At 40.4% G+C, this 25,699-nt stretch overlaps 1 protein-coding gene across 1 annotated transcript; it reads left to right on the top strand.

The window, feature by feature from the left end:
- Window positions 1-1,358: 1,358 nt before the first annotated feature.
- On the top strand, window positions 1,359-25,000 carry ccne2 (cyclin E2). The gene is made up of 12 exons (XM_061945937.2): window positions 1,359-1,687; window positions 4,322-4,360; window positions 4,578-4,659; window positions 8,793-8,846; window positions 10,529-10,671; window positions 10,750-10,885; window positions 10,970-11,116; window positions 15,406-15,501; window positions 15,606-15,740; window positions 22,031-22,142; window positions 22,214-22,371; window positions 24,367-25,000. Exons 2-12 carry the CDS (start codon window positions 4,347-4,349, stop codon window positions 24,472-24,474), a joined length of 1,185 nt encoding a protein of 394 aa, XP_061801921.1. The 5' UTR covers window positions 1,359-1,687; window positions 4,322-4,346; the 3' UTR covers window positions 24,475-25,000.
- Window positions 25,001-25,699: the final 699 nt, after the last annotated feature.

Genomic DNA, 25,699 nt, shown 5'->3' with positions numbered 1-25,699 from the left:
CAAAAACAATAATGTTCGTGTTGGAGGAGTTGTGAATGACTGCAAGGCCACAAAATTAGGTACACCTGCAGACTGCAGGTGTATCTAATTCACAACTCCTCCAACACGAACATTATTGTTTTTGCACTTTTTGGCTTCTTATTAAATAACTTTTGTAACCTTTCATGGGCTTTCCTCTTTGTGATGTTAAGTTCCTGTTATGTGCGGTTATACAGTATATGCCTTGAGCTCTTATTTTGAAGGCGCTAAGAGCGGAAGTGATGACACGGAAAGAAGGTAAATAAAGTGGTCCTCGTGTAAACTGGAGCCATCGTGTTTGTTATTTTGTAGTTCCATACAGTATAGGCGACATTTACAAACCCTCGGTTACACTTTTTTAAATAGATTCAATCTTGCACGTGGAAAGTTTAAGTGAGGGCTTTAGTTGCGGCGCATGGACTTCATTTCGAAGTAAAGGTAAGACCATAATAACGTTTTTTTTATTACATGTGCTTTTTTGTGTGCTACAGTTTGTATGTGTAAAGTTAAAGTTAAGTTAAAGTACCAATGATTGTCACACACACACACACTAGGTGTAATGAAATTTGTCCTCTGCATTTGACCCATCCCCTTGATCACCCCTTGGGAGGTGAGGGGAGCAGTGGGCAGCAGCGGCGCCGCGCCTGGGAATCATTTTTGGTGATTTAACCCCCAATTCCAACCCTTGATGCTGAGTGCCAAGCAGGGAAGAATGCTGGTATGAGCTTTTAAACATAACCCGTTAACTGCTGCCAATCAAATGGTGAATAAGATACTCTTTAGGGTTCATATGTTTGTAAATCTGACTGTGATGAAGTCAGTGCCTCACCAGCCATCACTGATATATATATATATATATATATATATATATATATATATATATATATATACACACATATACACACATTTTCAACCGCGAAAGATTCGCGAAAGATATTCACAAGGCCCCAGCGGGCCTTGTGAATATCTCCCCTATTCTGAGGTCTCAAGGTTGGAAAGTATGCTTAGCGGTAAAGTTAATTCATCAAATTAAGTCTAATATTTGATATTAAGTCGATATGTCAAAAATGTTTCATGCGAGCGCTTTGTTGACGTGTTTGACAGCAGCTCCACGTGCTCGTCTGTTTACATTCAACCAGGAAGCACGTGACCGGCCCTCCTCGCCCTCTCATTGGCCGAACGTGCTGGAGACTCCTCCCCTGGGCGGCCTCAAAACGCGGAAACTACACCGGCAGCTGACGAAAAACGATTAAAAACGTCACCTTGCGATAATTTCACCGGGTGTTCAGTGCGCGGTACGACGTGCGGGTGACGTGCGCGTCGTTTAAATTCAACCGGAACACACGGAACGTCGTGGGGACATCGAAAACAATCCCCTTACCCATCGAAACGAACGCAGTCTCCGGTGAAACCGAACATAAACGTCGCTGTATTAGCGAGTGGGTGTTTTTGTCGAGTGAAGTGAATGTCCACGGCACGCGCGGCTCTTCGGGAGTTGTCGGCTTTGCTCGTTCGAGGAGATTTCCGCTCGTTTTCAAACATTTAGCGCGAGGTTGTGGAAGCGGGGTTGAAGTGCGCATGCGCAGAGGCGCGCGGCAAGCAGAGGCGGATATATAAAGATTGGCGCCGGCGCCACAGCTGATGCTCACATTCATTCTTCAGCCGGCAGGTAAGAACACCGCACTTACACGCTCCTTGTGCCAGTAAATATAATTTTACATTAACGTCGCTTTTTTATTATTTTTTCTAATGTACTTATACTAAATGTGGACGAGTGGTGAATTGCAGCTTTAAGCGCTTTAACTTGGAAAATGAGTAGTTTATCGCGTCCTTTTTTTCCCACTTCTGCGATGAATACTAGGTGACATAGCATTGCTTTGGTTAACGACTTCTTACACTTTGGTTAACGACTTCTTACACTTCCAACGCGTTCCCAACACAAAAGGGCTGCTTTCCCGAACTCCGCAGAGCTCTTAAAATATATAATTCAACTCTCTCTCAGTTCTTCCCCGTTCAAACCAAAAGCTTAAAAGTTCGACTGGACGGGTTTTGTACAAATGTTAGTCCAAAGCTAGCATTGTTGACCCAGTTAGCAGCTCGGCTAGTAGCAGCTTCCCTCCAAACGCTAGCCTCTCCTCCACTCGCCCTTAAACGCGACAAACTGCTTCCAAACCAGACAAAGGTGTCCATAATTCGTGTCTCGGGGCTTTGTTTTAGTCATTAAGGCTCAATGTGAGTCGATGTGGAGTGTTTTTAAGCGAGTTAATGCCCGCCAAAGAGGACGAGCTGCGATCCTCCCGCTTAGCTGCTGCTGAAATTGGCGCGTCTTTGCGTTCCGATTCTTGGTTAAAGTTCACATTTTCGATCCATTTGTCTCGCTCGAACTGCATCAGTGCTGTGTGGAAACGTTTGAGCTATCTTTCAAGGCGAGTGGAGTGGTTTTAAATGAGATATTTTGTAAGTTTTTTTTGTTTGAACGCGAGGGAAGAGCAACCCCCCTCCTGCTCTTACTTTGTTAGTTTCTTATCCAAAACATCTTACTGTACTCCCAATTCACATCAAACTTCACACTTCCCTACGTTTAAAAGCCATGTTATTGTGTTTAAAAAAATGCAGTATGTTTATCAGTAAGAAGCATATCTCCATTGGACCAAACTTGGCTGTGATGTTTAAAAAAACCCCAACTATTATTCCTTTGTATTTTTCACTATTAATTAATACTATTATTGCCTTGTAATTGTCACTCTAATGCAGTGGTTCTTAACCTTGTTGGAGGTACCGAACCCCACCGGTTTCATATGCACATTCACTGAACCCTTCTTTACTTTAAAATAAAATGTTTTGTTTTTTTTCAAATTCAAGACAAAGTTATGTTTTTGGTAACACTTTAGTATGGGGAACATATTGTAAGTAACAAAGACTTAATTTAGAGTTTTTTGGACACTAGGGGAACATATTGTAAGTAACAGACTTAATTTAGAGTTTTATGGACACTAGGGTAACATATTGTAAGTAACAAAGACTTAATTTAGAGTTTTTTGGACACTAGGGGAACATATTCTAAGTAACAAAGATTTAATTTAGAGATTTTTGGACACTAGGGGAACATATTCTAAGTAACAAAGACTTAATTTAGAGTTGTTTTGACACTAGGAACATATTCTAAATAACACAGATTTAATTTAGAGTTTTTTGGACACTAGAGTAACATATTGTAAGTAACAAAGACTTAATTTAGAGTTTTTTTGGACACTGAGGGAACATATTCTAAGTAACAAAGACTTAATTAAGAGTTATTTGGACACTAGGGGAACATATTCTAAGTAACAAAGACTTAATTTAGAGTTGTTTTGACACTAGGAACATATTCTAAGTAACACAGATTTAATTTAGAGTTTTTTGGACACTAGTGGAACATATTCTAAGTAACAAAGATTTAATTTAGAGATTTTTGGACACTAGGGGAACATATTCTAAGTAACAAAGACTTAATTTAGAGTTATTTTGACACTAGGAACATATTCTAAGTAGGTAACACAGATTTAATTTAGAGTTTTTTGGACACTAGGGGAACATATTCTAAGTAACAGACTTAATTTAGAGTTCTTTGGTTAGGGTTAGGGCCAGGGTTAGGCTTATAATAAGGCCATGCTGAATAAGGCATTAATACCGTATTTTTCGGACTATAAGTCGCAGTTTTTTTCATAGTTTGGCTGGGCTCCAGTGCGACTTATGTTTTTTTCCTTTTTTATTATGCATTTTGGGCAGGTGCGACTTATACTCCGAAAAATACGGTAAGTACCTAATAATGACTAGTTAAGAGCCAATATGTTACTAATTTGCATGTTAATAAGCAACTAATTAATGGTGAATATATTCCCCATACTAAAGTGTTACCATGTTTTTTTACTGGTGCACAAAATGAACCGTGCATGAACATCACCTTGTTCAAACAACAAAACCAACACAGTGCATGAACTCACAACAAATTACACACCTGCAAATCAGTCTGACTTCTGCTGTTGTCGTATCCGTAATACGCCGATAGGGAGAAGTTTTTATTTACACGATGAGTCGGTGTGTCTTGACCTCCGCCGAACCCCTGAGCCCGACTCACCGAACCCCTTGGGTTCGATCGAACCCAGGTTAAGAACCACTGCTCTAATGAGTCAAATATAACATTAATTGGGGTTTAGCACATAGGTGATGTTTAGCACCAAGACGTGAGCTCTGACCTCATCATCCATCTTGAATTTATTGCTGCCTCAAAAATGTGACCGTGTCCCTTTCCTTGTTTTTGCAGCAGAACCACAAGTCCAATCAGAACCATGTCCAGACGAAGGTACGCACCTGGTGTTTTTTTTGTGTGGGTCGACTGAGGATGTGTGTCCCCCGCGCACGCACCCCCCCCCCTCCCTCTGTCGGGAGGGGATTAGGGTGGTAGTGCGGGTGTGGCGACACCATTATCACATCACTGAAACGTGTCAGCCATCTGTGCGGCCGGTTAACCATTTGTTAGTTGATATTTATTAGTAATATCGATGTGTTTTTGTCTGCAGCGATCGCATCACTCTGCAAGTCAGAGACTCAAACACACCCGACGCCCTCGTCAGAGCCCCCCCCAGGAAAAGGAAGTCTGAGGTTGGTAATATACAAACCTGGTACCTGTGAACACTGACCACCTTAAAGGGGAACTGAACTATTTTGGCTATTTTGTCTCATTCAAAATCCTTATGTAATACAAGAACACATGTTTTTCTTTTTTTAGTGCATTCTAAATCAACGCTATCAAAAGTCAGCTAACAATCCTCTATTTCGCCTATAAAGTGCTTTTTAAAAAAGACAACAACCTCCAAGGCTTTATAGTCATGGCGTAAGTATATATGTAATGTAGTAACATTCATATAACATGTAATTAGGGCTGGGCGATACATCGAATATACTCGATATATCGCGGGTTTGTCTCTGTGCGATATAGAAAATGACTATCATAATATTCGAGTAGGGATGTCCGATAATGGCTTTTTGCCGATATCCGATATTGTCCAACTCTTTAATTACCGATACCGCTATCAACCGATACCGATATATACAGTTGTGGAATTGACACATTATTATGCCTATTTTGGACAACCAGGTATGGTGAAGATAAGGTCCTTTTTTTTTTAAATTCATAAAATAAGATAAATAAATAAATTAAAAAAAAAATAGAATAAAAAATAAAGTAAAACAATATAAAACGGTTACATAGAAACTAGTATTTAATAAAAATGAGTAAAATTAACTGTTAAAGGTTAGTACTATTAGTGGACCAGCAGCACGCACAATCATGTGTGCTTACGGACTGTATCCCTTGCAGACTGTATTGATATATAATGTAGGAACCAGAATATTAATAACAGAAAGAAACATCCCTTTTGTGTGAATGGGGCAGGGAGGTTTTTTGGGTTGGTGCACTAATTGTAAGTGTATCTTGTGTTTTTTATGTTGATCTAATAAAAAAAACAACACGATACCGATAATTTACGATATTACATTTTAAAGCAATTATCTCTATAACATCTCTATATTCGAGTGTACGTTCTCACGCAGTTGCTTTTAGCTGCGGGCATTAAGACTACAGGCTCTTCTCACTGTTTCGTGTCTCCTTCGCACAGACATAAAACAAGCGCACCTTCTTACATTTGTCACGTACTTGTCATACGCCCTCACGGAGCAGAGAGGTAGCGGAATGGGTAACATTAGCTGTGATGCTAGCGGAGCGGTGAGAGTGGTATTACGAGAAAGAAGGTGCGAATCTGGTAACAAATGGAGGAAGAATTAATTCCCAAGAAAAACGGCAGGGAGTCCATCGTCTGGCTGTGGTTTGGCTTCAAGCGGGAAGGTGTTGAACAGACAACCGTAATATGTCAAGTAAAAGCGTTGCTACAAAAAGTAGCGTTACTGCTAATTCGTAGAATCATTTCAAAAGTCACCCCCTAGAGCAGTGGTCCCCAACCACCGGGCCGTGGCCCGGTACCGGTCCGTGGATCGATTGGTAATAATAAAAATATTTTTTTTTATTTTTATTTATCAAATCAACATAAAAAACACAAGATACACTTACAATTAGTGCACCAACCCAAAAAACCTCCCTCCCCCATTTACACACAATTGCACTAAAGGGTTGTTTCTTTCTGTTAATATTTCTGGTTTCTACATTATATATCAATACAGTCTGCAGGGATACAGTCCGTAAGCACGCATGATTGTATTTTTTTATGACAAAAATTAAAAAAAGCTTTGCGCCAAACAGGTTTAGCTTTAGTAGCATTATTGCTAAGTGCTAAACAAGATATACAAACATAATAAAACAATACCTTACTGTGCGATGTTTGCTCTCACTGGAATGCTGACTGATGGAATGTTTATTTCTTCCTGTTTAGATGAATAAATAAAAATCCTCACGCAGGTTTAAAAATTGTGCCGCACACGAGCGTCTTTTCGTGTCTTTCTCGCCATCTCTTAGTCTGTTGAACGTCAAAGTTGACAAACTTCTCGGTTTATGGCCACAACCTTCTACTATCGAGGTTTTACCAGCTAAAGAGGCGATGCAGCAGCTCACTGGCTCAATGTGTCTATAGCACCATAAGCTAAGCTCTCTGTGGTTACGGCACCATAAAAGTAGTAATTTGGCGATAGCTCTTATAATATTGCTAATAATTACTTTATATGTATATACTGTATTTTTCGGACTATAAGTCGCAGGTTTTTTCATAGTTTGGCCGGGGGTGCGACTTATACTCAGGAGCGACTTGTGTGAAATTATTAACACATTACCGTAAAATATTAAATAGTATTTAGCTCATTCACGTAAGAGACAAGACTTAAGATTTCAAGGGATTTAGCGATTAGGAGTGACAGATTGTTTGGTAAACGTATAGCATGTTCTATATTTTAAAGTTATTTGAATGACTCTTACCATAATGTTACGTTAACATACCAGGCACCTTCTCAGTTGGTTATTTATGCCTCATATAACGTACACTTATTCAGCCTGTTGTTCACTATTCTTTATTTATTTTAAATTGCCTTTTAAATGTCTATTCTTGGTGTTGGCTTTTATCAAATACATTTCCCCAAAAAATGCGACTTATACTCCAGTGCGACTTGTGTTTTTTCCCTTCTTTATTACCGTATTTTCCGCACTATAAGGCGCACCGGATTATTAGCCGCACCTTCAATGAATTACATATTTCATAACTTTGTCCACCAATAAGCCGCCCCGGATTATAAGCCGCGCCTACGCTGCGCTAAAGGGAATGTCAAAAAAACAGTCAGATAGTTCAGTCAAACTTTAATAATATATTGAAAACCAGCGTTCTAACAACTCTGTCCCAAAATGTACGTACGCAAATGTGCAATCACAAACATAGTAAAATTCAAAATGGTGTAGAGCAATAGCAACATAATGTTGCTCGAACGTTAATGTCACAACACACAAAATAAACATAGCGCTCACCTTCTGAAGTTATTCTTCATTCGTAAATCCTTCGAATTCTTCGTCTTCGGTGTCCGAATTGAAAAGTTGCGCAAGCGTGGCATCCAAAATGGCCGGTTCCGTCTCGTCGAAGTAATCGGAGTCAGTGTCGCTGTTGTTGTCCAGTAGTTCTGTGAATCCTGCCTTCCGGAAAGCTCGGACCACAGTTGTGACCGAAATATCTGCCCAGGCATTTACGATCCACTGGCAAATGTTGGCGTATGTCGTCCGGCGCTGTCTGCCCGTCTTAGTGAAGGTGTGTTCGCCTTCGGAGCTGTGTGAAAAAAGCCACCCGGCCTCTTCGCGTAAACTTCCCTTAACCACTCGCTCATCTTTTCTTCATCCATCCATCCCTTCGAGTTAGCTTTTATGATGACGCCGGCTGGAAAGGTCTCTTTTGGCAAGGTCTTCCTTTTGAATATCACCATGGGTGGAAGTTAGCATGGCAAGCTAGAACCACAGTGAAGGATGACTTCTCATTCCCTGTGGTGCGAATATTCACCGTACGTGCTCCCGTTCCACGGTGCGGTTCACAGGAATATCAGTTGCTGTGAAATACGGTAGTAATCCGTGTGCGGATGGAGAGATTGCGTCTTTTTATGAACCGGATCCTTTTCGCTTAGTAGGAGCCATTTTGTGGTCTTTACAGATGTAAACAGGAAATGAAACGTACGGTGATATCCGCGCGTTTTTTCTTCTTCTTCCGGGGGCGGGCGGTAGCTTACAGTAGAAGAAGAAGCGCTTCCTGTTCTATGGGGGCGGGTGCTTACCTTGGCGGTTGCTTGCGTAGAAGAAGAAGCGCTTCCTGTTCTACCGGGAAAAAAGATGGCGGCTGTTTACCGAAGTTGCGAGATCGAAACTTTATGAAAATGAATCGTAATAAAGCGCACCGGGTTATAAGGCGCACTGTTAGCTTTTGAGAAAATTTGTGGTTTTTAGGTGCGCCTTATAGTGCGGAAAATACGGTATGCATTTTCGGCCAGTGCGATTTATACTCCGAAAAATACGGTACACACGTCACATGTAAACGGAGTATTGTTGATTGTTTTTAGATAATTGTGTACTCCCATTATCTACATCGTTAGCTGCCTCAAACTTGCAGTACTTTACAACGGCAAATGCGTAAATAAGCCAAAAAATGTGTTATCTTACATAGGGATTGTGAATGATCGGCAAAATTACAGTTCCTGTTTGTTAGACAGAGTTGTGCCAAAGTGGGTTTTGAGCTTGACTCACTAGTTTGTTCCTCTGGCAGCCCTTCAGGAAGAAGACACAACCCACCGCCAAGAAACAAAGCTACGAAATTCAGGTTTGTGTCGTTTACATGTCATTAGCACACTGACGATAGCAGCTAGTAAGTTTCCATTTTATTTCATTCGTCGAAATCAAACAAAAGAAGTACAATCAACGAAAATTATGAATGAAAAGGAGCAGAAAGTAAACTTATAACATCTGCGCCCTGTTCACACAACTACAGTATTCGTCAACCAATGTAGGAGACTACAAGGCCATATTTTCACTTCACAACAAATTAAATGAAATATAATTTTACTCAAAATCATAGCCATCATTATTTTCACATTTTTAAATACATAAATTTACTTTGATTTGTCTCTGTCAAGTTTGATCCATAAACTAACACTTTTGATTTAAATGCTTCTCATTGTTGTTCTAAAACCTATCACAAAAAAAAAAAAAAGCTCAATTCCTTTTTAGAATATAATTAATTTATTTTTACTAATCTGTATGGAAATTTTGAAAAAAATGGTCTGGTTTATGTGAAATTACATAGTAAATTGGTGCAAAATTATGGCCAACGTTTTCATGGAGAATAAAATCCTACAAAAAGTGGGTTTTAAAACATCAGTACTGCTGTAGTAATGGAAAAAAAAGTGGGATTTCTATGCCACTTCTATGTAGTGGGGCAGGGAATATGGCAAACCATGAGTAAGAATATGGTAAATTATGAATAAGAATATGGAAAATCATGAATAAGAATTTGGCTAATCAATAGTAAGAATTTGGCTAATCATGAATAAGAATATGACAAATCATGAGTAAGAATATGGCAAATCATTATAAAGAATGTCAAATCTAAAAACAAGATATATATATCGCACTATAGACATGTGATCGATATCAATAAAAAATGCATTTGATTAAAATATTTTTTGGGGTCGGAAGAAACCGGAAGTTGCAAAGCAAGACTGGTCGCATTAACAAAAGCACTCTCACTCTATCAAGTTTGTTTGCACCATCTTGCTGTTGAATATGCATGGAGCGAGAAGAGAGAATTAAAATTAGAGTGCTGCAGAGAGCAAACAAATTCTGGCTAAAACAGGAAAAGTCGCTTCAATAGTCTGGCAGTTTTTTGTGGGGGGGAAAAACTGACCATAGGGCCTTAGCTGCGCTCACTTCTTCTCTTTTCAACCCTCATCTGTTCCCTATTCAGGTATAGGGAAACGGGTAGGAACTAAAGTGCCGGGCTGTATAAATAATATAAATTACAATACATACCAAATGTGATGCTTCAAAATATTGTTGAAAATTACTATTATTTTATTCACAATTACTAAATTCTACTCCATACTTAAATAAGAATAACAGACCTAATTAAATGTTACAGTTGAAACTTCCTGGCACTAAACCTGCAAAGAATAGTTCTTCTCAGGTTTCTGTTTACACTTTACACTATTTTGTTACTTTCTTTCCTACATATTCCTTATTTTTGCACCTTAATTTTAAGAGGTTATTAAGTGTTTACTGAGATTTTATAATTGTATTTACATTGTTTTCCATGTTAGTTTACAATCAGAGGAAAGTTAAATTTTAAATAAAAAAAAGATTACATGTAATATATTGTATTGTGAGAGTTTGCAGCCATATTGTCCAGCCTTGACAACCCATCATATCATGTTTACAGTAACATTATGTTAAAGTAACAGTCATACAAGTGTAAAAAGAAGTTAACCGGAGCTTGATGTTTTGTAGAAGTGTTGGTTTGAGGACGGGACCAGCCCGTGCGTCCTTATCGAGACGCCCCACAAAGAACTGGAGCCCGCAGACCCATCCAGCTTCAAGCAGTACAGATTCAAGAACCTCTTCATCAAGACCTCGCCCCTCCCTCGCCTCAGGTATGCCGCCGCCCGGCTTCTCTCCTCCTCCTCCCTCCTCTTGGTGTTCTCAAACAAGACTTTGTGGCGTTGTTGCAGCTGGGCCAGCTCGGATGACGTGTGGATCAAGATGCTCAACAAGGAGCTGAAGTACGTTCACGACAAGAGCTACCTGAAGGCACACCCCAGACTGCAGGCCAGCATGAGGGCCATCCTCCTCGACTGGCTGCTGGAGGTGAGGACCACAACCAACAGTCCAAAGATTGGAGAATGACCCCCGAAACACTTTTTTAAATGTTTGGGCTTTTTTGTGGTGCAGGTGAGCGAGGTGTACTGCCTCCACCGTCAGACGGCGTATTTGGCCCAGGACTATTTTGACCGCTTTATGCTGACTCAGGACGACGTCAACAAGGAGTTCCTGCAGCTCATCGGCATCACGGCGCTCTTCATAGCCTCCAAAATAGAAGTGAGTTACCCCTCAACTTTTTGAATACATTTCTGCATTCACATTCCTCAAGATGCCAAAGAAAGGGCAACAAATATTTTGTAGGGGTGCACATTTCAATTGAATTTTAATCACGATTTTAGCTGCCACGATTAAATGAGTGATTGTCTGCGATATTAAGATTTTTAAAAAGCAGGCTACGCTGCATAGTTCTGATTACAAAACTTTTTAGGCAGGTTGTCGGGGACGTTAACAAGGTAAGAGTCAAACTTTCACACACTTAAGATCCAATGTTTTTATCATTTATACTTCATTGTAGTGATGGGAGTGTTGATGTGGTGTTCAGTCTTTTAGCTAAAGCCTGTTTTAATTAACCTCTTTAAGGCCCAAGCTGTTTGTTTACATGCTTTTTTTCCCTCTTTGCTATTTGGGCTTATTGGACCCTAATTAGAATAAAAACTAAGAATCTTTTGATATGATGCACTTGGTCCATAAGTACGGTACACAAACGTGTACCAGTACTTCATGTTTAGTGACATGCTAATTCCTATTTTTACACTTTTCCCCCCAAATTCCATTGTATGTTATACTCTTCTGACACCACCAGATGGCAGTATAAGTGTCCACATAAGCGGCCATAAGACCCCAATTCAGTAGTGTACACAATTTTGGAAATAAGAGCTAAAAGGTGCTGTCCACGTATGTGGCCACTAAGGCCTTTAGAGGTTTTGCTTCAACACAAGTGTATTTCTTGATGATTTTAAATCCTACATATTTTATTTTGTACAAAATGATCAAAAGCAAATAGAAAAATGAAAAAAAAATTCAGTTTTTCTGTCCTAATTTTTTGTATACACCGTATTTTCCTGACTATAGAATGCACCGGTATATAAGCCGCACCCACTGTTTTAGAAAGGGGAAAAAAAACTTTTTCCAGTATATTAGCCGCACCAGACTATAAGTCGCAGGCATATACGTTAAGGAAGGAGTTATTTACACGATTCTGTAAATATTTATTTACATATCTTTTCAATTGTTTCCAAACGTTGCCTGTAAAATGGTTGCTCAAACAAAACCGAAGTCATCGTCATGGACCCACTAGCTACGGAAGCTACCTCTCCAATCAGCTAAACACTCAATAACTCCACGGAGACGTTTTGGTGAATTTACTGAAGAAATTTTGGAATTGAAACCATACAAAATTAAAATTTTCTACCGCTTGTCCCTTAATTCCATTGTAAGGTAATAATTCCAACACAAACACTTATCAACGTGTTAGCATATTAGCTACTGCTAACAACGCAAGCGTCATTACATTACGGTAACATATACAAATATGCATGAAAACACTCCCTACAGACATCACACACGGGATGGTTTAGTAAGTATGAATTGTTATTTAAAACTTAAACGTTGCTTGGAGTGATGAATGAAGAATCCACATGGGTGGAAAAGCTATGGACCACTAGAAGACTGAACAGCACTTTACTTCCGGTTGTTAAACAGTAAATGGAAGGACACTGCAGTGAGCGAATTTGTCCAAAAGATGGCGCCATAGCACAAATAAAACAGCCTGTGTTTTTGCTTGGTTTTTGTATTACTGTATTTTTCGGAGTATACGTCGCACCGGCCGAAAATGCACAATAAAGAAGGAAAAAAACATATACGTCACACTGGAGTATAAGTCACATTTTTGGGGGAAATTTATTTGATAAAAGCCAACACCAAGAATAGACATTTGAAAGGCAATTTAAAATAAATAAAGAATAGTGAACAACAGGCTGAATAAGTGTACGTTATATGAGGCATAAATAACCAACTGAGAATGTACCCCGCCTTCCGCCCGATTGTAGCTGAGATAGGCTCCAGCGCCCCCCGCGACCCCAAAGGGAATAAGCGGTAGGAAATGGATGGATGAACGTGCCTGGTATGTTAACGTAACATATTATGGTAAGAGTCATTCAAATAACTATAACATATAGAACATGCTATACGTTTACCAAACAATCTGTCACTCCCGATTGCTAAATCCCATGAAATCTTCCTCCCCGGTGTCGCCTCTGGTATGCGCCCCGCTAGCGTCCTTTCTTTCTGCTGCTCGATTGCTGTTCTCTGCTGCATATTTCACTACGTCCAGCTTGTAATCTGCAGTATATGATTTCCTTTTCGGTGCCATTTTAGTTCAATCGTTCTCAGTTTTTAAAAGTTACCGCCAATGTTGATGTGATCCATTTTAATAGCTCCGGCAGTAGCGTATAGCATATAGCAGTTAGCATTCCATGACCCACAGTGCACTTCTGCCATGACCCTCCCCCGCCGAATTCTTATTGGTTGGCGTGTGTGTAACAATTGCTGCCATTTTCTTCGGCTCTTACGCAAATGAGATAAATATTATTTGATATTTTACGGTAATGTGTTAATCATTTCACAGAAGTCTCTCCGGAGTATACGTCGCACCCACGGCCAAACTATGAAAAAAAACGTTGACTTATAGTCCGAAAAATACGGTAGATTATTTTGATTATAGCCGTCAATGAAGAAAAATCTATAAGTTAGCCACATCGTCTAATAAGCTGCAGGGTTCAAAGTGCAGGAAAAAAGTTGCGGCTTATAGTTAGGAATTTACGGTATATTATTTATTTCATTCACGTAAGAGACTAGGCGTATATCAGCAATCGTCACAACCGAAACCATCCTGTCCGGATTCAGAAAGGCTGGAATAATTGGAACTGCAACTGACGATGACTCTGACGTAAGTGACGTACCGATAGAAGAGGAAGGGGCACATTGTCTACCTTTGGAGTTGGCAGAGTTGTTTAGAAGCGACACCGAGAAAGAAGATTTCATGGGATTTAGTGATTAGGAGTGACAGATTGTTTGGTAAACTTATAGCATGTTCTATATGTTATAGTTATTTGAATGACTTACCATAATATGTTATGTTAACATACCAGACACCTTCTCAGTTGGTTATTTATGCCTCATATAACGTACCGTATAGTGCAGAGCAATAGCAACATAATGTTGCTCGAACGTTAATGTCACAACACACAAAATAAACATAACGCTCACTTTCTGAAGTTATTCTTCATTCATAAATCCCTCGAATTCTTCTCTTTCGGTGTCCGAATTGAAAAGTTGGGCGAATGTGGGATCCAAAATGGCCGGCTCCGTCTCGCTGTCTCCCTGTCTTAGTGAAGGTGTGTTCGCCTTCGGTCATCCATTGTTCCCACGCAGTTAGCAGTCTAGCTTCGAATGCCCTGTTGACACCACTATCTAGCGGCTGGAGGTCTTTTGTCAATCCACCCGGAATGACGGCGAGTATTGAATTAAGCGCGTAAGCGTGTCTCTTAATGTGATGTTATGCGCTAGCAAATATAACAACTACACTACCCAGCATGCAACGATAGTGACGAGCATGCGCGGTAGCCCTGAGAAGCGTTGTTGTATGTGCTGGCAGTTAGAATGTGGTTATGAGCACGCTGTGAGTAAACGTTGAGAACTCAGTTAACACGCCTCGTCTGCATTATTTATAATTAGACAGACAACACACTTAATAGGAGCCATTTTGGGGTCTTTACATAAACACACAAATGGAAATGAAACGTCACATATCCCAGCATGCACCGCGCGCTTCTTCTACGGGGAAAAAAGATGGCGGCTGTTTACCGTAGTTGCGAGACCTAAACTTTATGAATATTAATATTAACCCATATATAAGGCGCACCGGATTATAAGGCGCACTGTCAGCTTTTGAGAAAATTTGTGGTTTTTAGGTGCGCCTTATAGTGCGGAAAATACGGTACACTTATTCAGCCTGTTGTTCACTATTTTTTATTTATTTTAAATTGCCTTTCAAATGTCTATTATTGGTGTTGGGTTTTATCAAATAAATTTCCCACAAAAATGCGACTTATGTTTTTTCCCTTCTTTATTGTGCATTTTCGGCCGGTGCGACTTATAATCCGAAAAATACGGTAGTCAAGATGGCGCTCAAGTTGCGCTTTTATGGGTGATAATTGCGCCACAGTTGACACCGGGTCTCGTTATCCATTGCGTCCATAAGTCTTCTCTTTCTACCAGGTGGAGGCATACTGTAGCGTGTAATTGATACATTGTTATGAGGTAAAAAACCGACAGCCTGACCTCACAAAGACAGAAGTTCTGATTGGACCTCATCTGTAACTCCGCCCCCTTTTTTCCCCACGCAGCTAAAGTAGCTGTGATTGAATATATTCAGAACTTGTCTGTTATGATTCGTTGGCAACTGTTTGGGGGACCTTTTTTGTAAACAGCCGTCTTTCTTGCAGGAGATCTACCCGCCCAAAATCAGCGAGTTCGCCTACGTGACAGACGGAGCGTGTGACACCTGGGACATCCAGCGCACGGAGCTTCTCATCCTCAAGGTACTTGACTTTTAATACAGGGTTTCCCATGCAGGCCTGTGGAAAACACTGATGTGGATTCATTGCTGTATGCGTACATTTAAAGTAAAAACTGTCTGGTGCAGGCGTTGGACTGGACTCTCTGTCCTGAGACTCCCATCGCCTGGCTCAAGCTCTACGCTCAGGTGGAGGCCCAGAAAGACGGACACAACTTCCTGGTCCCTCAGTTCTCGCAGGAAACCTACATCCAGATCACGCAGGTAACCAAACATTGTTTTTGCAACATCAATTGAATGGATTCCACTCTTGTCATGTAGGGACGTGCTGATCGATCGGCCATTGATCAGTATCGATTTTCGTGGAAATATTACCTGAACGTCGGTCATGTGTCCTAATACAGTGTTTTTAGGACCATAGGGCGCACCGGATTATAAGGGGCACTGCCGATGAACGGGTCTATTCAGGTCTGTTTTCATACAAAATGCGCACTGGATTATAAGGCGCACTAAAGGGGTCATATTATGATTTCTTTTCTACATTTAAAAGACTTCCTTGTGGTCTACATCAGTGTTTTTCAACCACCGTTCCGTGGCACAGATAGTCTGGTGTGCTGTGGGAGATTATCTAATTTTACCTACCGTATTTTCCGCACTATAAGGCGCACCGGATTATTAGCCGCACCTTCTATGAATTACATATTTCATAATTTTGTCCACCAATAAGCCGCCCCGGACTAAAAGCCGCGCCTACGCTGCGCTAAAGTGAATGTCAAAAAAACGCTGCGCTAAAGTGAATGTCAAAAAAACAGTCAGATAGTTCAGTCAAACTTTAATAATATATTGAAAACCAGCGTTCTAACAACTCTGTCCCAAAATGTACAAATGTGCAATCACAAACATAGTAAAATTCAAAATGGTGTAGAGCAATAGCAACATACCGGTAATGTTGCTCGAACGTTAATGTCACAACACACAACACACAAAATAAACATAGCGCTCACTTTCTGAAGTTATTCTTCATTCGTACCGGTAAATCCTTCGAATTCTTCGTCTTCGGTGTCCGAATTGAAAAGTTGCGCTAGCGTGGCTTCCAAAATGGCGGGCTCCGTCTCTTCGAAATCATTGGATTCAGTGTCGCTGTTGTTGTGCAGCAGTTCTGTGAATCCTGCCTTCCGGAAAGCTCGGACCACAGTTGTGACAGAAATATCTGCCCAGGCATTTACAATCCACTGGCAGATGTTGGCGTATGTTGTCCGGCGTTGTCTGCCCGTCTTAGTGAAGGTGTGTTCGCCTTCGGTCATCCATTTTTCCCACGCAGTTCGCAGTCGTGATTTGAATGCCCTGTTGACACCAATATCCAGCGGTTGGAGTTCTTTGGTTAATCCACCCGGAATGACGGCGAGTGTTGTATTTGTGTGCTTCACTTGTTTTTTGACACCATCTGTGATGTGGGCGCGCATAGAGTCATATATCAACATGGACGGAGCAGCGTGAAAAAAGCCACCCGGCCGCTTCGCGTAAACTTCCCTTAACCACTCGCTCATCTTTTCTTCATCCATCCATCCCTTCGAGTTAGCTTTTATGATGACGCCGGCTGGAAAGGTCTCTTTTGGCAAGGTCTTCCTTTTGAATATCACCATGAGTGGAAGTTAGCATGGCAAGCTAGAACCACAGTGAAGGATGACTTCTCATTCCCTGTGGAGCGAATATTCACCGTACGTGCTCCCGTTCCACAGTGCGGTTCAGTTGCTGTGAAATACGGTAGTAATCCGTGTGCGGATGGAGAGATTGCGTCTTTTTATGACCCGGATCGTTTAGTAGGAGCCATTTTGTGGTCTTTACAGATGTAAACAGGAAATGAAACGTACGGTGATATCCGCGCGTTTTTTCTTCTTCTTCCGGGGGCGGGTGAAGCGCTTCCTGTTCTATGGGGGCGGGTGAAGCGCTTCCTGTTCTATGGGGGCGGGTGCTTTCCTTGGCGGTTGCTTGCGTAGAAGAAGAAGCGCTTCCTGTTCTACCGGGAAAAAAGATGGCGGCTGTTTACCGAAGTTGCGAGACCGAAACTTTATGAAAATGAATCGTAATAAAGCGCACCGGGTTATTAGGCGCACTGTCAGCTTTTGAGAAAAATTGTGGTTTTTAGGTGCGCCTTATAGTGCGGAAAATACGGTATTTGGGTTAAAACATTTTTTTTCAAACCAGTAATTATAGTCTGCAAATTATGTGTTGAGTGTCTGTGCTGTCTAGAGCTCGGCAGAGTAACCGTGTAATATTCTTCCATATCAGTAGGTGGCAGCAGGTAGCTAATTGCTTTGTAGATGCCGGAAACGGCGGTAGGCAGTGTGCAGGTAAAAAGATATCTAATGCTTAAACAAAAGGTGAGTGCCCCTAAGAAAAGGCATTGAAGCTTAGGGAAGGCTGTGCAGAACGAAACTAAAACTGAGCTGGTTACAAAGTAAACAAAAACAGAATGCTGGACGACAGCAAAGACTTACTGTGGAGCAAAGACGGCGTCCACAATGTACATCCGAAACATGACAATCAACAATGTCCTCACAAAGGATAAAACAACTGAAATATTCTTGATTGCTGAAACAAAGTAGATGAGGGAAATATCGCTCAAAGGAAGACATGAAACTGTTAGGAAAATACTAAATAAAGACAAAAAGCCACCAAAATAGGAGCGCAAGACAAGAACTAAAACACTACACACAGCAAAAAAGTCCAATTAAGTCAGGGCGTGATGTGACAGGTGGTGACAGTACATCTACTTTGAGACAAGAGCTATATTGATGCATGCTTGGTTATGCTTTAAAGTCATATCCAACAATTACGACGACTTTTTACTGTCAACTGAGTTTCGTTTTTCAATGATTTCTGCTGGTGGTGTGCCAGCGCCAAAAATGTGCTTTGGCTCAAAAAAGGTTGAAAAACACTGCTCTACATAACATGTAATGGTGATCCTTTGGTCAAGATGTTGTATAGATTGTTTTACAGATCATCTTCAAGTCGCTTTCTGACCGCGTGCATGCGCCGTTTTGTGAGTGTTCTTATTTACGTGCCTGCACTGCGACAGCATCTTCTCCCCGTCATCTTTGTTGTAGCGGTGTAGCGTGCAAGGACGGGAGTGGAAGAAGTGTCAAAAGATAGAGCTAACTGTTTTAATGCCATTCAGACTTTACTTCAATCAACCACGAAGCAGCATCTTCTCAGCCGAGGCTCACTAGTGCAACAACGCCGGAAATGTGTCCTGTGAAAAATCGTACGACCGGAACTCTAATAACGAACGTTCTGTGGGTAAATACATTTAACTACACCGATAGTTTTTAGCACTTCCATAGCGAGTCCACTGACCGATATAAGTTAGAACTTTACGCTACTTTATATTACAAATGGCAAAGCGGAGGATGAATGCCTCACAAGAAGACTACAGCGGACACGCGCAAATATTCCAAACTTATGCAGATCCTAAATACACATCAGCAGGTACCATAAGGTAAGAAAACTTTCTTTTGCATAATATTGCAAAACAAAACGCTAGATTATGTCTAATAGGTGCCATTTTGCGGTTTTTATACACACACACACACGCACACACACACACACACACGTGTTGAAGCACAGTACGTCTGACCATGGTAGTCAAAATGCTCCGACAATCCCTCAAGCGGTGCGGCTTCATAGTTTACCAAAGTCATACCAAAACATTTTGACAGATATTTGAGCGCCGTGTGTAATGTTCTATATTCTCAAAGGAACGTTTAAACTTTTGGTGTTTACTGGCGTCATCTTACAGTCTACATGTATCTTTTGTGTGACTGCCATCTACTGGTCACACTTATTACACCATGTACCAAATAAAATAGCTTCGATGTCGGTAAGCACGACTATTCCGTAATTCGGACAGGAACGATTATAAAATTGATTAGTAAACTTCGATAATCGATATTTATCATTATTATTTATCATAATGCTGACTGCAGTGAGAGATCTGACCAGCTCCTTTTATATTAGGGCACTTATGTTTCAGTTATTTCCATTCATTTAACAAATGTGATGGGAATTATTTTAGCGGTTTTTTATTACAAATGCACTGTTTTTAAAAGCTGCCCTTAATAAACCCTTATTGTCGTCGAACCAAAATAAATGTTAAACTGCATCAATATACATAAATTAAAGATGCATCAATTATCGATTTTTAATCTAATCGTACCTCCTGAATCGTAATGGAATTGTGAGGTGCCCGATGATTTCCACCTCCTAATACTAAAGGGATCAGATGAATATTTTTGTCTTCTCAAAATCTTATGTTTGAAGGACACTCATGTATGTCTAGCTTGTGTGCTTAGCTGTGGTGTAGCTGCCAGCTCCTAGTATTCTTAGCTTTTTTAAACAGCTTGACTAAAATAGAATAAAAGACCAACCTTGTGTGCTTATTGGAGGACATTTAAATGTTTAAAATTAGTATCGGATAGAGATGTGCTTTAAAATGTAATATTGGAAATTATCGGTATTTTATTATCGGTATCAGGTTTTTTTTTTGTTTGTTTTTTTAAATCAGCATAAAAAACACAAAAGATACACTTACAATTACTGCACCAACCCAAAAAAACCTCCCTCCCTCATTCACACAAAAGGGTTGTTTCTTTCTGTTATTAATATTGTGGTTCCTACATTATATTTTAATATATATCAATACAGTCTGCAAGAGATACAGTCCGTAAGCACACATGATTGTGCGTGCTGCTGGTCCACTAATAGTACTAACATTTAACACTTAATTTTACTAATTTTCATTAATTACTAGTTTCTATGTAACTGTTTTTATATAGTTTTACTTTCTTTTTTTATTCAAGAAAATGTTTAATTTATTTATCTTATTTTATTTTATTACTTTTTTTTTTAAAAAGTACCTTATCTTGACCATACCTGGTTGTCCAAATTAGGCATAATAATGTGTTAATTCCACGACTGTATATATCGGTATCGGTTGATATAGGTATCGGTAATTAAGAGTTGGACAATATCGGATATCGGCAAAAAAGCCATTATCGGACATCCCTAGTATCGGACACCATATTGGGCCTGATATCAAACATGTGCCCGTATCGGAGGAATGAGTAAATGTAATGGTGGACCCCAGGAAGTCTCGTGACTGCATGATTGGACACTAATAGCAGGGGTCCCCAAACTTTTTGACTCCGGGGCCGCATTGGGGTAAACAATTTGGCTGCGATTATTTATTTATTTATTTATATATATATATATATATATATATATATATATATATATATATATATATATATACCGTATTTTCCGCACCATAAGGCGCCCTGGGTTATAAGCCGCGCCTTCAATGAACGGCATATTTCAAAACTTTGTCCACCTATAAGCCGCCCCGTGTTGTAAGCCGCATCTAACTGCGCTAAAGGAATGTCAAAAAAACAGTCAAATAGGTCAGTCAAACTTTAATAATATATTAAAACCAGCGTGATGTGGGCGCGCATGGAATCGTATATCAACATGGACAGAGCTGCGTGAAAAAAGCCACCCGGCCTCTTCGCGTAAACTTAAACTTACCTTAACCACTCGCTCATCTTTTCTTCATCCATCCCTTTCGAGTTAGCTTTTATGATGACGCCGGCTGGAAAGGTCTCTTTTGGCAAGGTCTTCCTTTTGAATATCACCATGGGTGGAAGTTTCTGGCCATTAGCATGGCAAGCTAGAACCACAGTGAAGGATGACTTCTCATTCCCTGTGGTGCGAATATTCACCGTACGTGCTCCCGTTGTATCCACAGTGCGGTTCACAGGAATATCAGTTGCTGTGAAATAGTAATCCGTGTGCGGATGGAGAGATTGCGTCTTTTCATGAACCGGATCCCTGTCGTTTAGTAGGAGCCATTTTGTGGTCTTTACAGATGTAAACACACAAAGGAAATGAAACGTACGGTACTATCCGCGCGCTTTTTCTTCTTCTACGCGGGCGGGTGGTTGCTTACAGTAGAAGAAGAAGCGCTTCCTGTTCTATGGGGGCGGGTGCTTACCTTTTGCGGTTGCTTGCGTAGAAGAAGAAGCGCTTCCTGTTCTACCGGGAAAAAAGATGGCGGCTGTTTACCGTAGTTACGAGACCGAAACTTTATGAAAATGAATCTTAATATTTATCCATATATAAAGCGCACCGGGTTATAAGGCGCACTGTCAGCTTTTGAGAAAATTTGTGGTTTTTAGGTGCGCCTTATAGTGCGGAAAATACGGTATATATATATATATAAATAATATACCGTATTTTTCGCAGTTTTTTTTTCATAGTTTGGCCGGGCTCCAGTGCGATTTATATGTTTTTTTCCTTCTTTATTATGCATTTTCGGCAGGTGCGACTTATACTCCGAAAAATACGGTATATTTTATATATATATATATATATATATATATATACATACACACACACAGGGATTTGATGCTGGGGGGCCGTAGTTTGGGGACCTCTGCTAATAGGAATCAAACATTTTAGACTGTCCACTCCTGACCTTTGACCTAATGGCATTTCAGCTGTTGGACCTTTGCATGATGGACATCAGCTCGCTGGACTATAGTTACAGCGTCCTGGCCGCCGCCGCCTTCTGCAACTTCTCCACCTTTGACGTGGTGAACAAAGTGTCAGGTGGGTGCCGCCTTCATCTAAGTCCTGTTTGGCCCGTCCTGGTTGCTGAGTGGCTGTGTTGGTGCGTGCAGGCCTGACGTGGGAGAGCGTGTCGCCGTGCGTGCGGTGGATGAGTCCCTTCACGGACACGCTGCGCTCGGAACCCAAAGCTGAGCTCAAGACCTTCCCCAAAGTGAAAACGGAGGACCGACACAACATCCAGACGCACGTCATCTACTTAGATCTCTTGGTAAGCACCACATTCTTTCTTTCATAGTTCTTTTTATTGATTTCACATTCACATTGACAAAATATTCAAACCCTCTTCATCCCCTACCCCTGCTGTCACTCAAAACAAAAACAAAAAAACAAAAGTAAGAGTACAAAAGTACCCGGAGTAAAAAAATAAATAAATAGATAAAGTTCAGTACAAGGCACCTAAAACACAGTAATTGAAAACTGAAACATAATGTAGACGCAGCATGACAAGGCCATATCTAGGTACATATCTAGGGCTCTTCCTGCACTTGTGTAGAAGATTGGTCAAAAAAAGTAAAAAAAGGTCTCCACACTTTAAAAAACTTGTTTTCAGAGCCCCGTAATGTGTATCTTATTTTCTCCAGCTTCAGGTTTGCTAGTACGTCCCTTATCCAGTGGGAGACTAAGGGTGGGTCAGCCTCCTTCCACTTCAACAATATCAGGCGGCGTGCGAGGAGGGTGGTGAAGGCAACTATTTTGTGACCCCCGACAGGTAGTTCCATCCCTTCAGGAATGATTCCAAATACGGAAATGAAAGGGTTTGGATCGATTTGAATTGTTAAAACCGTAGAGAGTGCTTCGAAGATGGACTTCCAGTACCCCTTTAGCTTCGGACAAAGCCAAAACATGTGTATTAATGTTGCGTTATCTAGTTTACATCTATCACATAATGGGTTAATATGGGGAAATATTTTTGCTAATTTTGCTTTTGAGAAGTGCACCCGGTGTATCACTTTAAATTGGACCAGTGAGTGTCGTGCGCACATTGAAGATGAGTGAACCCTTTTCTCAATGTTTGCCCAGGTTACGTCATCTATTGATGTTTGGAGGTCTTGTTCCCATGCTGTTCTGATTCTTAGCATGGAAGTGCATTCTAATACTGAGAGTAAATTAAGTATATATGATATTGCCCTCTTCTTTATTGGATTTAAACACATAATTTCATCTGTGGTTGATTTAGAGGGTTTGTTAGGGAACTGCGGAAGAACTGTTTTAACATAATCCCTTATCTGGAAATATCTAAATATATGGGAACTGGGTAGATTAAATTTCTTGGACAACTCCGTAAAAGAGGAGAATATATTGTCTATAAAAAGATCATTGAAGCATTTCAAACCCCTTTGATGCCACATATTAAAAGCTGTGTCAAGTGTTGAAGGTGGAAAGCAGTGATTTGATGCTACTGGACTGAAAAGGCTCATTCCTTGCAGGTTAAAATGTTTTCGAAATTGACAGTATATTTTGAGCGAGTGACTTACTACAGGATTAATATTAATTGTCTTCACTGATAGAGGCAAAGCTGCACCCATTAGGGCTGCTAAAGAAGCAGAACCACTAGAATGTGTCTCCAGCTTCACCCATGTAGGACTTTCCTTATGTAGATGGTAATATGTCCAGTATGACATGCAATGCAAGTTGGTGGCCCAGTAATACATACAGAAATTTGGAAGGGCCATACCTCCATCATGTTTTGCTCTTTGTAAAAACTCCTTGCGCAGACGTGGCTGTTTGCCATTCCAAATATAAGATGAGATTATTGAGTCTAATTTTTTGAAAAATGTACCAGGGATAAATACAGGTAAGCATTGAAACAGATACAAATATTTTGGAAGCACAGTCATCTTAATTACATTGACTCTGCCTATAAGTGAAATGAAAAGGGGAGTCCAATTAGCCAGATCTTGCTTGGTTTGTGTAAACAACTTCCCAAAGTTTTGCCTGAAGAGGTCTTTAAAATTCTTTGTAATAGTAATTCCGAGGTAATTAAAACTGTCTGTAGTGATCTTAAAGGGCAACCCAATGTTTTCTAGTATTGAGACGTCCATATTCAAGGGCAGTAGCTCACTTTTATTTAAATTCAATTTATAACCGGAGATTTCACCAAACTGTTGTAACAGGCTAAGAATTAATGGAAGCACCACATTCTTATTTAAAAAATAAAAAAAATCTACTTCCTGTCTGATGTCGACCTTTCACCTCCTCCCAGAAAAAAGCTCAGGAACGCCGCACGGATGCCGACTGTCCGTTGTCCCCCGTCGCCCTGACGCCCTTGATGACTCCTCCCAGCAGCACAGAGAAGCCAGCCAATCACTGAGCAGGACTTCTGCTCATGTGACCTCTGACCAAAACATGGGTAGCTTTTTATTTTTTATTGCATTATTTAAACAAAGTGAAATTTTGCGTTTTATGAAACCAGCATTATTTTGCGAAAGACTTTGGGTGAATATTTTCATCTCTAAGAGGACGCGTGACTTCTCCGCCGCGTCATTCCACTGTGAACATCCCATCATTAACAAGGGCTCGTCGCCGTGGCGACGAGCGTCCAGTCCTCTTTCCTGCCTGTTTCATTCCTGGAAACTTGACCCGAGTAGGACGCCCGCCTGCTCCCCTGCGCGTGCTTGTATTTATTGAAGAGTTTAAGAACCAATAGGGACGTCGGAGCGAGGGTCCAGTTTTCTGGCTATTTATGACGTCGACGTGTGTTTGTGCCTTTTTGACTCCGACCCCTCAGGTGCTAAAGAATGTACAGTATGTTTTTGTACAGAGAGACATTTTTGGAATTGGTCATTTCAGTCTTTTATACTGCAATGTTTTACACAAATAAACCACATAAACTCTAACTGCTGACCTAACGCCAAGCCAGCACTTTGTGTGTATGTGTGTGTGCTAAAGTTAGCTCTCGTGTTTGCTTGAATTTGTAAGCAGAGAAAGGGAAGGTGAGCTTCTTCACGTACAAACATACATTCTCGTGCAAAAGAGGAAAGAAACGTCATTTCATGTCTGGTGGGCGGGGCCATGCTATCCCAGCTCGTTAGCATTAACCTCCACTGTTTTGACTTTGGCAACATTAGCTGCTCTTTGCCGCTGTCATATTGAAACTGACCACCAGGGGGCATTAGTCATCTAATTCAACATACTATACCAGTTCTCCAATTGTTTTCACCAATGACCATACTTGCCAACCTTGAGACCTCCGATTTCGGGAGGAGGGGGGTGGGGGCGTGGCTAAGAGGGGAGGAGTATATTGACAGCTAGAATTCACCAAGTCAAGTATTTCATACATATATATATATATATATATATATATATATATATATATATCCTGAAAATATGCAAACAAAACTGTGTTTAGATAATTGATACTTCGAACTTGCATAAATAAATATTAAGGAATATAACATAATTTGGCTGCTGAGAGTTTCAAAATGTAATGAATAAAATGCTAAAGTTGTTGATAAACAAGCAATTATTTTAATAATTAAATATGGTCATTTTAAATGAATTATGATCATTTAAAATCAATTATTTCAAATATGTTT

The sequence above is a fragment of the Nerophis lumbriciformis genome, linkage group LG04, assembly GCF_033978685.3.
Source record: "Nerophis lumbriciformis linkage group LG04, RoL_Nlum_v2.1, whole genome shotgun sequence".
Lineage (NCBI taxonomy): Eukaryota > Metazoa > Chordata > Actinopteri > Syngnathiformes > Syngnathidae > Nerophis > Nerophis lumbriciformis.
Note: the sequence above shows the minus strand (reverse complement) of the source record. Positions and strands in the feature narration are given on the sequence as shown.

Coding starts and splice junctions, on each gene's coding strand:
- ccne2 (XM_061945937.2), top strand. Junction 10,886..10,969: donor TCCTCGACTGGCTGCTGGAG/GTGAGGACCACA, acceptor TTTGTGGTGCAG/GTGAGCGAGGTGTACTGCCT. Junction 11,117..15,405: donor TCATAGCCTCCAAAATAGAA/GTGAGTTACCCC, acceptor TCTTTCTTGCAG/GAGATCTACCCGCCCAAAAT.